The sequence below is a fragment of the Leopardus geoffroyi genome, chromosome A2 (assembly GCF_018350155.1).
Source record: "Leopardus geoffroyi isolate Oge1 chromosome A2, O.geoffroyi_Oge1_pat1.0, whole genome shotgun sequence".
Classification (NCBI taxonomy): Eukaryota; Metazoa; Chordata; class Mammalia; order Carnivora; family Felidae; genus Leopardus; species Leopardus geoffroyi.
Genome location: NC_059331.1, coordinates 54,344,257 through 54,360,292, shown reverse-complemented (window position 1 = coordinate 54,360,292; position 16,036 = coordinate 54,344,257). Strand labels below are relative to the sequence as shown.

The 16,036-nt window shown below is 56.6% G+C and overlaps 1 protein-coding gene across 2 annotated transcripts in view; it reads left to right on the top strand.

Moving 5' to 3' along the window:
- Window positions 1–16,036, top strand: part of PLXND1 (plexin D1) — a 60,534-nt gene that overhangs the window by 24,911 nt on the left and 19,587 nt on the right. For both annotated transcript variants that reach the window (XM_045493890.1, XM_045493889.1), the window contains exons 6-18: window positions 405–582; window positions 729–837; window positions 1,286–1,388; window positions 7,524–7,625; window positions 10,093–10,182; window positions 10,404–10,497; window positions 11,770–11,924; window positions 12,959–13,110; window positions 14,038–14,137; window positions 14,231–14,370; window positions 15,162–15,329; window positions 15,412–15,502; window positions 15,710–15,973. In XM_045493890.1, coding sequence (XP_045349846.1) covers window positions 405–582; window positions 729–837; window positions 1,286–1,388; window positions 7,524–7,625; window positions 10,093–10,182; window positions 10,404–10,497; window positions 11,770–11,924; window positions 12,959–13,110; window positions 14,038–14,137; window positions 14,231–14,370; window positions 15,162–15,329; window positions 15,412–15,502; window positions 15,710–15,973 — 1,746 coding nt within the window. The remainder of the gene's footprint in view (window positions 1–404; window positions 583–728; window positions 838–1,285; window positions 1,389–7,523; window positions 7,626–10,092; window positions 10,183–10,403; window positions 10,498–11,769; window positions 11,925–12,958; window positions 13,111–14,037; window positions 14,138–14,230; window positions 14,371–15,161; window positions 15,330–15,411; window positions 15,503–15,709; window positions 15,974–16,036) is intronic.

Genomic DNA, 16,036 nt, shown 5'->3' with positions numbered 1-16,036 from the left:
GAGGCTGGAGCTAGGACCATGGTGCAGATGTTACATTTGAGCAAAGATATGAAGTAGGTGAGTCAGGTGGGTATCTGGGAAGAGTGTTCTGGGCCAAGGGAACTGCCAGTGCAGAGGCCCTGAGGTGAGAACAGATTGGTAGGTTTGAGAGAATGTTAGGAGATGAGGTCAGAGAAGTCCCAGGGACCAGATGACTCAAAGCCTCCTTGACTACTGTAAGATGGTCATTTTCATTTTGCAGATGAGGAAACTGAGGCCTAGTGAGCCCCATGTAGGATATAGCCCTCTGGCCTGGAGTCCTGGCCACCTGTCACCCCTTCTCCCAAGGTTGCTAGAGTGGGGGCTGGGCCCCGAGGGGAAAGGCCTGCTCCCCACTCTCCAAGCTGAGGGTCCCTGGCCCCCAGGGCATGATCCTGCAGATCTCGGGCAGCCTGCCCAGCCTCAGTGGCATGGAGATGGCCTGTGACTATGGGAACAACATCCGCACTGTGGCCCGGGTCCCGGGCCCTGCCTTTGGCCACCAGATCGCCTACTGCAACCTCCTGCCAAGGGACCAGTTCCCGCCCTTCCCGCCCCACCAGGGTAAGCACCGCACTCACTGGGCTGTGAGTACAGCCCTGAAGGGGTGTAATGGAATGTCAGGCATGGGGGTCCTGATATCGCAGCCTCCGAGGTCAGGGGAGACTCCCCTTTGTCCTTTTCTCCCTGGTTCCCCTGGTCCATTCTAGATCACGTGATTGTTGAGATGTCTGTGAGGGTCAACGGGCGGAATATCGTCAGGGCCAATTTCACCATCTACAACTGCAGCCGCATCGGACAAGTGTATCCACACACAGCGTGAGTGGGTCAGGGTGCTTGCCTCTGGGTGGTGGGAGGAGGAACAGGGAAGGGTCTCTGCTCTCAGGAAGGCCCTTGGAAGAAAAACAGTGGTGTGCTAGAGGCAGACAGGGCCCTCGCTTGTTCATTTTCTGGCTCATTTATGTGCAGCAAACTCTTATCACCCTAACCTGGCTTCTGTGGACATTCAAGCTGCAGGGGCAGAGAGAAGTGCTTTGATTACCCTTAATTTAGTCTCCTAAAGGCCCTGCTTGTCTATATCCTCCTTGCATGCCTCTCGTAGCAGGGAGCTCAGTATCTTCAAAGTGCCCCACCCTCTGATGATGATGGTGGTGAAGGAAGACCTTTCTCCCCAGGGCCGGGATCTGCCTCTTAGGTCCCAGTTCCTGGGGGCAGGGGTGAAATGAGGGTGGGCATCCGAGTGTCTGAAACGCTCCTTGTCTCCCAGCTGCACCAGCTGCCTGTCAGCACAGTGGCCTTGTTTCTGGTGCACCCAGCAGCATGCCTGTGTCTCCAACCAGTCACGGTGTGAGGCCTCACCGAATCCCGTGGTAAGTTAGGCCTGGGTGGAATGCCCTCTGCCTGTTTCATTACTTTTTTTTTTTTTTTTTTAATATGTTGAGAACATTTCCACATCATTAAATTTTCTTCCTGGCACCAGATTTAACAGCTGTGCTGGGCTCATCACATAACAGCACATTTAACCAATCCCCTGTTGTTGGATGTACCGATCACTTCCCATTTCTTTTTTGTGTTCTGATATAGACAGGGCATGGCGTGTGTCCTTGATTATTCCCTGGAGACGAACTCCTAGAAATGGCATATTGGGGTGAAAGCGTGGCCACATTTTTACATCTTTGACTCAACTGCCTCCAGAAAGCCTGAGCCAGTTTTAACTCCCACTTGCAGTAGGAGGGCTCCTTTCTACACACCGTGTCAGTACTGGCTAGTTTGAAATTTTACCTGTAACATTTTCAACAACCCTGCGGGCTCAGGGCAGTTGTCCCTGAGGCCAGGAAATACCAGACTGGGACCTTGAATCTAAGCCCCGCTGGCTTGGCGCCCACGTTCTCCTTCCTTCCCGAGATCAGGAGGTGGGCTGAAAGGCCTCTGGCTTGGTCTCCCCATGGGTGCTGGGGACCCTGGAGCAGGTGATGCCATGGCTGTCCCTGAGCAGAGAAGGTGAGCTGGTCTCAGGAGCCACACGCTCCCAGGTCCTGTTGCTTATGCTGGTCCCGTGAGCTCTATAGGCTGATTCTCTGCTGGCCAGGATCCAGGCCCTCCCTGGTGCTGTGGGATGGCTGGATTGAATCAATTACACCAGGGTGGGCGTGGTGGGGAGAGTTGGCGGACGGGGAGAAGTACAAATGGAAATGCCACATACCTTGCGCCTGGTTGGTTTCTGCCGTGTGTTCACTTGCAGGGTGGCCTTCTGCCATTGCCCCAAAAGCTTCTAAGGCCATCCTAGCCTTACCAGGGATGACCAAATGAGGCTTTGGCTGGGGCGGTGATGCTCAGCCAGGTGGGATGGCTACACTGGGGTGGGAGAGGGTGTCGAGGTTCTGAGACTACAGCTCATCCCCTCTCAGACCTGGCTGCTGGAGCCTCTGTCTTGTATCAGGGCTGTGAGGGGTCAGGGTGAGGCACTGAGTCCCTGCCTGAGGCTCCTCTCCCCAGGAAGGAGATGCTCCTGCCCACTTTCCAGATGGGACAACTGAGGTAGCAAACAGGGTCCTGGGGGCACTGCTTCCTAGCATGTGTCCCAGGGAAGCGGGCCTAGTCCCTAGAGCATCTGAACCCCCAGCCTCTTGGCTCTGGGCTCAGAGAATCTCATCAAGAACCCTCCAAGCAGGTACAGATCAGTGTTCAGATGCTAAGGAGGGGCTCCATGGCCCACACCTGGAACCCTCTGGTCTCTGCACCTCCTGCCTAAGCCTCTGAACTGCTTTGAAGAAGGGTCATCCAGGAGCTTACCTCAAAGAACCGAGACAATAATGTGGGGCTTCTGGCCCTGGGAGAGAGATCCAGTGGAGTCTGTGTGGCCAAACCATAGAGGAGGCCCCCGGGCCCCTGTGTTGGAGTCCGGGCCAAGCAGGAGTCCTGCTCTTTTTTAGGGTCCACATCTTCTAGCCCCCAGCCCAGGGCTGGGTACACAGAGGGGCTCAATAAATGTGAACATGAAGCATTCGTGCTGGCAGCCTGATGGCTGTTGAGGAGGACCCACAGGCTCAACACGGTTATCCAGCATTTATTGGGCACCCTTTGTATGACTGGGTCTGTAGCAGGCACTGGGAAGGAACCCAGTTAGACATAGTTCTGCCCTCCCCGTTATGAGCCAAGGGCCTGAGGTGTGAGTTGTGGCTGTGTGATCCTGGTCAAGCTCCTGAACCTCTCTGTGCCTGTTTCCCCATCTCCTATTTTACTTACTGTGTAATTGTACATTTTACTACTATAAAATGGCCTTACTTTGCTGTGCTGGGAATTTTGAATTGCACCTGTGAGGCACCAACTCCATATGTGGCACATAGTAGGTACTCATTAAAAGGCCACTATCCTTCTCAGGAGCGGTGGCTACTTTGCTGGGTGAGCCAGGGAGCACTTCTCTGGGAGGGGGACTTTTGTGCAGGGTCCTGACAGATGCATAGGAGCTCACCAGTCTAGAGGTGTTTCTGGGGCAGCACCCCATAAACCATCTCCCCCAGGTCCGCAGCTCTGGGGGCCAGGAGCTGGAGCGGTGGGCCCAGAGAGGGTCTGTCTTAGAGGACTATGGTAATCTAGCAAGAGAAGAGGCAGCCCCCTCCCCAGGCCTGCGGAAGTCTCTGACTGATACTTAAGGTGGCATTTATTTATGTCTCTGTTAGCCCTGCAGGTGATATGTTTCTGGTCAGGTGGTGGACAGGGGAGTTTGCACATCCGCCTGCACCCCTCGAGAGCTGGGAGGAGACAGTAGGACTTGGGTTAGGCCAGGAGATGTCCCTGGGGAGGTGCTAGGGGCTGAGTTTCCTGTCACTAGGGAGTCTCCTGCACTTCCCTAGTGCAGAAGGAGGATGTGGAGGAGTGGAGGGTGCCAGGAAGAGGGTGCGGTGTTTTAGAGGAGGGGAGGAGAGATAGGACAGTAGGCCCCCTTCCTGGGGAGCCTGGCGTGGATGCCACCGTGAAATTGGACTTCATTCGGAGCCAGTGGGGAGAGTGGTTTGGTAGGAACAAGGGGCAGTTTAGGGGGCTGTGAGGGTGCAGAACTGTAGAAAGGGACCGGGCGAGATGGGTTTAGGGTCTGGGCCAGCCATGCTGGATTGGGACATCAGTTCTTGACCCTTGAATGTGGGAGAGACAGTGAGAGAGTCTGTGAGTCCCAGTGTGGGTACAGGTGAGGTCCTCTGTGAACCAGCACCCACTGGGCTCCTGTCTGGGTTGATTGTGGCTTTTGGCACTGCTGACTCAGCAGCTGTCCTTATTCCTCTGCCTGCAGTGTGGTCGATTGGCCGTGGTTTCCTGAACCTGCAGGCTCTGCCCTGTGCTGCACTCCAGCAAAGAGGAGAAGCCACTCAGCCTCCTTCTGAGGTGTCGATGGCTTGGCTTAGATGGGACAGGGAGGCCCCATACTTTGGTTGCACTGGGGGAAACCCTAGTTCAAACTGGCCTTGGCTGCAACAGAATTAATTGACTCCTATGAGTGTGAAATCTGGGGCGGGGGGGATGGGGGGGGGCGGGAGAGGGGTGGTGGCATCACCTTCAGGTATAGCTGGATCCAGGAGTTCCGACCATGTTTTCAGGGCTCCCTGCCCCTCTGGTTGGGCTTCATGCTCTGGCAGCCCTCCCCCCTTGGTAGCAAGTTGACCTCAGCAGCTCCAGGCAGGCTCCTGATTTCCTGGCAGCCCCAGAAAATAAGAAGAGCTTCTCTTTCTTATTGGTTCTATTGAAGTCCCAGTGTTGACTTTTGCTGGCTGCACTAGGGTCACGTACACTTCCTGAACCAATTGCTGAGTCCAGGGCAGGCCTGGGACACCAGTCTATCCCTGGGGCTAGGGAGTAGAGTCAGTCTTCCCAAACCACAGGCCTGTGGGGGAAGTTCCTCAAAGGCCAGGCCAGACTTGGAGGCAGATTGTGGGGGCTGGAGGCCAGCAGCAGACATACCAGCTGGCCCCGTGGAGGGTTAACCAATTCTGGGGGGAGATACCAAAGGAGGGCAAAGGTGTGCCAGGACTCTTAGCCTTGGCCCACTCTGTGGAACGGGTACAAGCATCCAAAGCCATGGGATCATAGATAGGGATTAAGGAGAATGGGGGGGGGGGACTCTCAGGGATGCTTCCACGTCATTTCCTTGGTGGGGGGGGGGGGCTCACGTGGAAACTCCTGCTCTGACCCTCACCCCACAGCCCCTCCTGTCAGCCACTTACCCACTGGTGGGGTGGAGCTGGGAAGACAGAGCCACAGAGCCCCCGGCCAGCTGCAAGGCAGAGCTGGCAGCAGCCATGAAAACTGATTGCAAACATGTGGGTTCCATTCCCTGAAATTCCATGGGGTTTACACACCAGCCTGCGGAAGATGTCAGAGGCCAGAGGCTTGTGTGGGCTCACCCTGAGCTGGACACAAGCTCCTCCCTCCCAGCCCCGCAGGACGACGGTCAGCTCAGGAGGCCTCACCCGGGCCTAGCCATGTTGCTTCTCTGGCTGAGGCCTCTGTGATCCACACCAGGCCCTGCTCCCCGGGAAACGGACCAGTCTAGGCGAGGTTTCTGGCCTGGTGGTCGGCAAACAGTCTGGACAACTAGAGGCCTCTTGTGCTGCCAGTTCCATCTTGGGCAAACTGCTCTGCTTCTCTGTGCCCCGATTTCCTAGTCTGTAAAATGGGTGTAATGATTATACTTAACTCAGAGGATTGTTGGGAGTTCGGATTTGGTGAATTAATACGGTGTGGTGTGCTTAGAACTGTCCAGGAGCACAGTGAGGGCTGTGTGAGCTGGTGACTATCTCTGATGTTGGCATGGTCATCATTTATTGTTACTGGCATCTCCTCAGGGTCCAGTGTTATGCCGAGTCCCCCAGGGTTCCCCTCAGGGAGCTCCCTGTCTGATTAGCAGTAAGGAGAAAAGCCCCAGGGAGGCCTCCAAGTTCTATCCTCAGAGGCCTTTGCCCTGGCTGGCTGACCTCAAGGTGGACACATATGGATCATTGTGTTCCCAGCCAGACCTCTAGGCTGGGATGGTCAGCCCTTGGTATGGTGTGGCGGCTGCAGGGTCCCAATCTCCCCTTCTCTCAGGGTCTCAGCAGGTCAGGCTCAGAGTGTGAGGAGGCAGAACATGGCCCAGTGGGGCCCTCAGGTCTGAACAACAGTGCGGGGTGGGGGCTCCAGACTTGTAAGCTCAGAGAGGTCACTAGGTGGCATGGTGGGCACAGCCCTGCTCCCTGGTGTCTGTTTCTGGACTGGGAGTCAGACAGTGGGAGTTCACAGACCAGCTCTGCCCTCTGACCGCAGGTACATCGCCATGTTTCTGAACCTCCAGCTCTTGCCTGCCCTCCCTCCCTAACTTTTTTCCTTTTTTAAATTTAAATGTTTATTTATTTTTCAGAGAGAGAGTGGGTGCTAGCACGAGCCGGGGAGGGGCACAGAGAGGGTGGGGGCGTGGGAGAGGATCTGAAGCAGAGAGCAGAGAGCCTGATGTGAGCTCAAACTCATGAGCCGTGAGATCATAACCTGAGCCAAAGTTGGACGCTCGGCTGACTGAGCCACCCAGGCACCCCTAACTTCTTTCCTTTTTTTTTTTTTCAATGTTTATTTATTTTTGAGGGAGAGAGTGTGAGACAGGGGCAGAGAGAGGGGGACAGAGGATCCGAGGCGGGCTCTTTGCTGACAGCAGTGAGCCCAGTGTGGGGCTCAAACTCCTGAACCGACCCGTGAGATCATGACCTGGGTCAAAGTCAGACGCTCAACCAACTGAGCCACCTGGCGCCCCTAACTTCTTTCCTTTTTCGAAGTGGCCCCTGCTCCACCAGGCCTCCGTGGCTGTACTGCCAATGTGAGAATGCTGATGCCCAGGCCTGCCCAGGACTCTTGCGGGGCTGGAGCCTCTGCCCGGAGGCTGGGACTCTCACCTGCAGAAGTGGGGAGGGGTGTGGAGCCTCGGGACACCAGGGTCCTCATAGCCTGTTTCCCGTGGGCTGTTCAGAAATTTGGAGTTCTTTTTCTGAATCATTTAACATGTGTCATCCTGGAAACCGCATTTCAGAGCTGGGCGTGGTCTCGGAGAATGGGTGCAGCCCCTCATTTTATAGCTCGGAAAGATGAGGCCCAGAGATGGGGAGGGGGGCCAGCCCTCAACCCCAGCCTCCTGACCTCCTCTGCAAAGTATGCCCTGGAACAGCCATGGCGGGACTGGTTCCATCGCTGGGCAGGTTACATCATCACGGTGTGCCTCCGTTTCATCATCTATAAAATGGGGCCAATAAAGCCTGCCTGTAGGCTTGTCATGAGGGTCAAAAGAGACGGTGTGTGGGAGGCACTGGGCACATTGCCCTCGGTGGTGGCGGCTGCTGTGATTTTGTTACTGGTGTTTCCTCACTGTGCAGGCTGGCAAGTACTTCCCTGGGGAGGCAGGCTGCGACAGTAGGCTGGCTGGCATGGCCGTGAATCCTGTCTCTTCTGAAATGCTCCCGCATCACCCTTACCTCGTTGTGTTTTGACTGCAGAGCCCTCAGGACTGCCCCCAGATCCTGCCCTCACGCCTGGCACCCATGCCCACAGGCAGCTTACAGAGCATCCCCGTGCATCTAGCCAATGCTGCCTTCCAGGTAGGTGGAGGCCAGGCCTGGGGGTGGGGGCAGGAGAATGCTGTTCTGGATGAGGACCCATGCTCTGGTCCCTCCACCCACACCTTGGTTTTGTTTCTCTGAGTTTCCAGATTCTGTTTGAGAAAGCCCCACTGTGTTTGCAGGGGGTTAGAGGAAAGGGAAGTGGATGGGGAGGGCCCAGCCCAAGGGACAGCAAGCTGCTAACAGCTCCTGAGGGAAACCCTGGCCAGGACCCCCAGACTCCCCTACCCTGTAAAGCTCTCCTGGCAGAACTGGGCTGCAGCCCATGGTTGGGCACTGTCCATGTCCTGCTGGCCCTACCCCCTAGGCTGACTTGTAATTCTGCACACATTTCCTCAGTTCATGGCTGACATGTCTTACCTGAAGAATGTCCAGAGAACCCCTGTGCTGCCCTATTCCCCATTATCCAGATGGGAAAAATGAGATCCAGAAAGGAGAAGTAGATGACTCTAGGTACACGACGTAGGGCTTGACTTGCACCCTAGCACTGGACTCCTGAGAGAGTGCTCTTCCCTACAATCTGCCGTCACCTCTGCACCCACGCATGGGGAGGAGGAGATTCAGCTCCTTTCTGGGTCCCTCCTGGAAGAGCATCTTGGTGGGAAGCATTGACGAGTTCTGGAAGTGTGCCAGCCATCCCCCTCCCCAGCTCCTAGGGACTCGCCATCTGTTGCTTCCACGGGGGAGCGAAGGCCTGTGACAGCTGTCGCACGTGGGGGCCACGTGCCAGGCATCTGGGATGTGTCAGGCAGCCTTGTGGCTGGGGCTGGAGCTCTGTGTGGGCAGTGCCCTCAGCCCTCAGACTCCCTCCTGCAGTGGTTGGAACAGAGCCTCAGGAGTATGAAGGGGCCTGGTCTGGTATGGAGGGCAGTGCTGCTCCCTGGGGCTACAGGAGCCTGGCGCGGGGAGGCCCAAGCCCTGGGTTCGGGTCCCGTAACCAGGAGGCATGTGTCTGCCCCCAGTGTGCCTCAGTGATCCTGGCCCTCGACCTGCTTCTAGAACACTAAGGGCAGGAAGAGGCAGAGCCCCCTTCCTGTTTGCTGAGCCTGTACTCTGGGGAGCCTCAGGACAGGCTGGGCCTGCTATGCTGAGTGGCTGAAGCCTGAGCTGACCCACCTCCTGGCTCAGCATGGGCAAATGTGCTTGCAGCCCTGTCAATAGCCACCTTCCTGTGTTAGCTTCAGAGTGAAGCGGGAGAGGGGGTAGGCCAGAGGGGAGGGGTGTGCTGACCTGCTTTCTCCTCAGGGTGTCACATGTGCTAACAACAGGGACATAAACAGGAAGTCCTGCCACGAGGCTGGACTAATACACATGAAACCTGAGTTTGTTCAGTCAGCAAATATTTATTGATACTGTTCCCTGGAGGCCTGTGCTGGGCAAGATAAGACTGGGGAGTTGGGGCCTGTGTATTTAAGTCAACAAACATTTATTGAGCACCTCCTGCATACTAACAGCCAGCGTATATTAGTCACCCACAGTGTGCAACCCACTAAAGATACATGATCTCGTTTCCCCAGCAACCCTGCAGAGTAGGAATGTGTGTTTCCATTGCAAAATTTAGGAAACCAAGGCTCAGAAAGGAGAGCCACTTGCACAGGGTTGCACAGCTAGGAAAGGCAGAAGGTAGGATTCAAACCGATGGAACCTGAGCTCTTTTACTGCCACACACTGCCCTTGGAGGTGTCACAGGGGCTGAGACCCAACTCTAACCCTTCCCAGTGGGTGGCAAGACCAGTGTAAAAAGAGCCTGGGCAGGGAGATAAGGGTGGTCCTCAACATACAGGGTGCAGGCAGGCTTTAGGAGCCTCCTAGAGCCCCTAACATGCACCCAAATATTCATTGCTAAATGAATGAATGAATGATCAAATGAGGGGCACGCACCTGATTTAAGGGGGCTCTGGGAAGTCTTTGGAACATGAGACAATTTGAGCTGGATGCTGAGGGCTGTGTTGTGTTTTGCTGGGTGGCTAAAGGGGAGACAAGTTGTTTGGGTAGGAGGAACAGCCGGGACAAAGGCCCAGGGGCAGGGCAGCCTGTGCCATGTCCAAGAGTGTCCTGCTGTGGCTGGGGCACCGGCCCTGGGGGACAGAGGTGGGGGGTAGTAAGAGTCAAAGAACAGGTGGGGTCTTACTGGGATGAACCTTGAATGGCAGTCATGCTAAAGAATTGGATTTTTATGAGCCGGGTAAAAGGCCGTTGGTTTAGGCCATCGGGAGATATGGGTGAAGCTTTTAGTCGCATGGGGAGCAACAGGTTCCAGGTGTTCATGTACTCCTTGCCTCCCTCCTTCCATCATTGGACCTGAAGGCCAGGAAGGACATTCTGGAGGAGTAGGGGCCTGATAAAAGGGCTCAGCCCACTACTCTGGGCAGCAGCCCATGACAAGTTGGAGTTAGAGAGCAGTGGGTGCTGATCTGCCTCTCCTCAACAACCCCATTTCTCCTAGGGTGCAGCCCTAGAATGTAGCTTTGGGCCGGAGGAGATCTTTGAAGCCGTATGGGTGAATGAATCTACTGCACACTGCAACCAAGTGGTGGTAAGTGGTGTGGCTCGGGGGGGCGGGGGGGGGGACGGTAGGAAGGCCTGCATAAGTCCAGACGCTATACTCCTTCCTTCCCACCTTATCCCCCTCCTCCTTTTGATCCCCTTATCCTCAACAGCCCTGCCCTCTTCTGTCTCCATGACATGCATCCCCTCCCCCCAGCAGAGACCTAGACACCACTCACACCCCTCATGCTCTTTCTTGTCCTTTTGCAGCTGCACACGACCCAGAAGAGCCAGATGTTTCCACTCAGCCTCCAACTAAAGGGGCAGCCAGCCCGATTCTTGGACAGCCCTGACCCCATAACAGGTGGGAGCCCCTACGGCCCTATGGCCACTGGGGATTCAGCCTTAATGGGTGGAGCTTACCTTGGGGGACTTATCCAGTGCCCACCGCACAGTCACAGATGTCCTGCCCTGTGTTTCCCTAACACACAGAGTCTCAGATCCCAGCCTTGCCGTTCTGTACCTGGTCACTCAGTTCTTATTCATTGAGCAGCTATTGTGGGCCAGACATCTGTATGCCGATGGCTGTGCAGCTTCAGGCACTTGCTTGGCCTTCTGTTTCTCAGCCATGTGACATGAGGTACAGGCCCTTTTACAGAAAGCTTGGTGAGGATTTGCTGAGATGATGCACACAGATCTTACAGTTGTGACTGGGGCACAGTCAGCACGCCCCAAATGGTGATTGGTGTCCTTACTATTATTATACATATTGAATCAATTCTTTAAGAGTCTGTCTATTCATGGGGAGCCTCAGATACCCCTAGTGGATATGGCACCACCACCCGCCCCCCTGTCCCCACCATGAAGGCCCCAGAGTCAGACTCCAGAAGAACCAAACTGCACACCCAAGACCCTGAAGAACCCTCCCAGCACTCCTGCTTGGGCCACTCCGAGGGTCTGAGGCCCTGGTGCCCATTGCCCACATTGCTCAGTGATCCCCTAGCATCCCAGAGCCCCACTGGTGGGTAAACAGACCCACCCAGGCCTGGGTGTGAATCTCGGGCCTGCCGCTCACAGGCTTTGTGACCTTGAGCAAGTCAGTCCTCCCCTCTGAGCCTCAGTCTCTTACCTGTCAAATGGGGCTAATAAAGAGCTCCCGCTGGGGCGCCTGGGTGGCTCAGTCAGTTAAGCATCTGACTTTGGCTCAGGTCATGATCTCCCAGTTCATGGGTTCAGGCCCCGTGTTGGGTTCTGTGCTGATGGCTTGGAGCTTGGAGCCTGCTTTGGATTCTGTGTCTCCTCCTCTCTCTGCCCCTCCCCTCCCCATGGTCGGTCTCTCTCTCTCTCTCTCTCTCTCTCTCTCTCTCTCTCTCTCTCCCCCTCCTCCCTCCCTCTCTCTTTCTCTCAAAAATAAACGTTAAAAAAATTTTAAAAACCCCAAACAAACAAAGAGCTCCCACCTGGTAGAATCGTGGTATGGACAGATACTATTAATGAGGCTGTGGCTGCACTGTGCTTAGCAAAGGCCCTGGGGAGTTTGGAGAACCAGGACCCACCTCTGGGTGATGGTGAGTGAATGCAGAGGGCACAGTGGTGACGGGGGTGCTGACCCATGCTGTCTCTGTGTCTCTCCCAGTGGAGGTCTATAACTGCGCCATGGGCAGCCCTGACTGTTCTCAGTGCCTAGGCCGGGAGGACCTGGGACACCTGTGTGTGTGGAGTGACGGCTGCCGCCTGCGAGGGCCCCTGCAGCCCCTGCCTGGCACCTGCCCCGCCCCTGAGATCCGCGCGGTAAGCACCCCCACCCACGGAGGCCTGTCGCACCCGCATGCCTGCGTGTGGGACACACAGCGCCCCACACGGGCTCTCAGACCTGTGACACACGTGCTTGCACATAACCAGCCGTATGCATGCAGGATCACCTGGGGAGCGCCTGCTGGGTGCCAGGGCTGCTGGATGCTGGAGACACAGCAGTGAACAAAGTGCCACCCCAACACGGAGCTAATGTTTTAGTGGGGGAGGAGGGTGGGCAGTAATAAGTAAGGAAATAAATAATTTATATATAGAAGGCGATAAGTACTATGGAGAAAAGTAGAGTGAAGCAGGGAGTCTGGGCCGGAAAAGATGCTAGCGCTAGTCTCTAGTTGTTTTTCTTTTCATGTTTATTTTTGAAAGAGAGAGAAAGAGAGGGAGCAAGCAAGGGAGGGGCAGAGACAGAGGGGGACAGAGGATCTGAAGCGGGCTCCGTGCTGACAGCAGACAGCCCAATGCGGGGCTTGAACACACAAACCGTGAGACTGTGATCCGAGCCGAAGTCGGACATGTAACTGACAGAGCCACCCAGGTGCCCCCAGTCTCTAGTTTTTATGGTGAGGTCGGGGAAACCCTGCTGGTATGGTGATAAGTGAGGCCGGCAATAACAACCGAGCCTGAGTTTTAGCTAAGACGAAGTCCGGTGGAAGGATTCTCATTGGCGTAGGCTGGGTCAGGTGCCCATCCCTGACCCAGTCAGCTCTGGCTGGGTTGCGAGATCATGTGGTCACACATGGCCACTGGGAGCAGACTGCGTTGTCCACAGAAGCCCCCACCCTCCGCAGGTGTCATTGACTTTGCACACTCACATCCCCAGACCCATGTGGGCACATCCTCACTGGCAGCCCCCGTGACCTGTCCAGTGAGCAGCGGCCCCCACCCCCTCAGAGCCTCCGTACCTCCTCCTGAGCAGCAGGTGTACATGCACTTGCCTGGGTGTGTGCAGCAGTGGGTGGGGAAAGCTGCTGACGTCCCAGCCTCAGAACGTCATTCATCCTCTGGTCACCTGGCAGATTGAGCCCCTGAGTGGCCCCTTGGACGGCGGGACCCTGTTGACCATCCGAGGCAGGAACCTAGGCCGGCGGCTTAGCGACGTGGCCCATGGCGTGTGGATTGGCAGCGTGGCCTGTGAGCCACTGGCTGACAGATACACGGTGTCGGAGGAGTGAGTAGTAGCAGTCCCCAGGGCTGTTCTGAATGACCTCTAGCGTCCCCCCTGCCCCTCCCAACAGTGCCAACCACAGCTCTGCCCTCCCCTCTCCCCTCTGCCTTCCCACCCTCCTCAGCACCCTGCCGCTCCCTAGAAGTGGCGCAAGGTCTTCCAGACCTTGTTGAAGCCATTACCCACCCCCGTGCATTCCGCCCTTTTCTACTCTGGACGCTTCTCCATATCCTTCAAGTTCCCACTTCAACACCTGCTGCTCTGGGAGGCCCTCCCAGGTTCCCCCAGAACAGCCGGACTTCCATAGAAGCCTTGCATTGATTTTTTTTAAAAAAGCAACAAAAACCTTGTAGTTAACAAAGTGTGGGGCTGCTGGTGTGGTGCAGAGGTCTGAGCCTACCACTGTGGGGCCTGGCCCAGAGGGGCTGTAGAAAAGCAGGGGGTGAGCTGATTTCCTTTGCCGGGGGAGCTGTAAGTCAGGCTTGCAGAAGAGCTATCAGTCTACCAGCCCAACAAATGTCCTCATGGTTGGAGAATGTTCAGATCCCAAGAGACCATCTTATCTCACCCCTTTGTCACATAGTTGTAGAATTGTGGGAAAGTCAGGCGGGGCGGGCAGGGGAGGTGGGTAGTCCTGGGGAAGAGCCTGACATCAGGGTGACATCGGGGTTTCAGAGTGGCTGTTTTCCAGCTGATAGGGAATGGTTTCAGTATTTTGATGTGGGTGATGCCATTGGCTGTCCCAGCCAAATGGCAGTCCCAGCTGTGAGTCGGAGAGGCGGGAAGCTGAGGGCAAGGGTGGGGAGCCCACATACCCTCGGGGTATAGCCGGGGTGGGGGGTGGCATCATTCAAGGGAGAACCCAGGTGCTGCTTACCCAGCCCCTGAGACCCTCCAGCTGCTCTCCTGACCCAAGCTACCTTCCCCCAGGATTGTGTGCGCTACAGGGCCAGCCCCAGAGGCATTCTCAGACGTGGTGACGGTGAACGCCTCTAAAGAGGGCAAGTCACGGGAGCGCTTCTCCTACGTGGTAAGGGAGGCTGAACCCACCCTCCTGCCCACCCCACCAGACACACACCTGGGGGGTGGCCTGAGGCCTGACCCCCTGTCTTCCTCCTCACAGCTGCCCCAGGTTCAATTCCTAGAGCCTGACAAGGGCCCCAAGGCAGGGGGCACCAGGATCACAATCCACGGGAGCGACCTCCATGTGGGCTCCGAGCTCCAAGTCCTGGTGAACGACACAGAGCCCTGCACGGAGCTCGTGTAAGCCCCTGTGCCTGGGCCACCCCTTCCTGCCCAGGGAAACTGGAGGGCTGGGGGCTGGAAGGGTGGAATGACGTCCTTGCACCAAGCATCACTCGGGTTTTCACCGGCTGTGTCCCTTCGGCCAAGCCCCTTCCCTTCTCTGAGCCTCAGTTTCCTCATCTGGTAAGAACAGTAATTGTGAGTAGTACTCTGTGCCCGGCATACAGTAGGAGCTCCATAAGTGACCTCTGCTGTGAAAAATGTGATGGTCATATACATTTGGAGCTCCTCTGGCTGGCCCAGGGGTGTGGTCCAGAGCCTCTTGATGAAATACCTCTGTCTTTATTATGCACTTACTGTGTACCAGGCCCCATTGATGGGCATTGCTAGGGACACCAAGAAGAGCCCAGCAAAGTCTCAGCTCTCGGGAAAGCAGACACTCCCGCAGGAAACAGAAACATCTGAGACTGGAAAAAAGCTGGTTCTTTCAGAGCCATTCCTCAGCTCTGAGAGAGGGACTCTGGGAGGGCTTCTTACATGAGGCGGGATGGGGCAGAATTGGAACACACGGGCAGGGCTGGAGGAAAAGCGAAGGTGTTGAAGGTGGGGAGGACAGCCTGAGCAAAGATGTGGCAGTGGGTATGTGCAAACAACAGATTCCTGTACGAGGGGGCAGAAGACCAGGTTGGGGTGAGTCGAGGAGGCCTGTCTGGGCCAGGCATGCGGGCTTGTGCCCTGGGCGATGGGGCAGGCAGGAGCAAGCAGCAGGAGCTGGGGGCCGTGCTGACAGTGCCGCTGCCCTCCCACAGGCGCATGGACACCAGCATCACCTGCACGGTGCCCGAGGGTGCCCTGCCAGCCCCCGTGTCCGTGTGTGTGCGCTTTGAGCGCCGGGGTTGTGTGCACAGCAACCTCACCTTCCAGTACATGCAGAACCCAGTCATCACGGCCATCAGTCCCCGCCGCAGCCCTGTCAGGTGAGACCCCAGACCCTGACCTCTGGCTGAGCTCACTCTCTAGGGCTGCGGGTGGGCTGACAGGGCTCGCTCTATCCCACAGTGGCGGCAGGACCATCACGGTGGCTGGCGAGCGTTTCCACATGGTGCAGAATGTGTCCATGGCTGTGCACCATATCGGCCGGGAGCCCACGGTGAGGGGGCTGGGACCAAGGTGGGTGGGGAGCGGCCAGTAGCCCTGATTGACTCTCACGCTGCTGCATCTGTCTTCTCTCTGCCTCTCTCTCTGTCTCTGTCTCTCCCTCTCTCTCTCTGTCTCCTTAAACCTCAATCTCTCCCTGTTTCTCCTGCCCGTCTGTCCATCCTCAACCTTGGCCCTGGCCCTGGCCCTTCCCTACCAGCTCTGCAAAGTTCTCAACTCCACCCTAATCACCTGCCCGTCCCCTGGGGCCCTGAGCAATGCATCAGCACCGGTAGACTTCTTCATCAATGGAAGGGCCTACACCGATGAGGTGGCTGTAGCCGAGGAGCTGCTGGACCCCCAGGAGGCCCGGCGGGGCAGCAGGTTCCGCCTGGACTACCTCCCTGACCCACAGTTCTCCACGGCCAAGAGGGAGAAGTGGATCAAGCACCACCCCGGGGAGCCCCTCACCCTGGTCATCCATGTGAGTTCCAGTGGGTACCAGTGCGGGAGTGAGCGGGGCCGGGCTCAGCCGCAGACCTCAGCA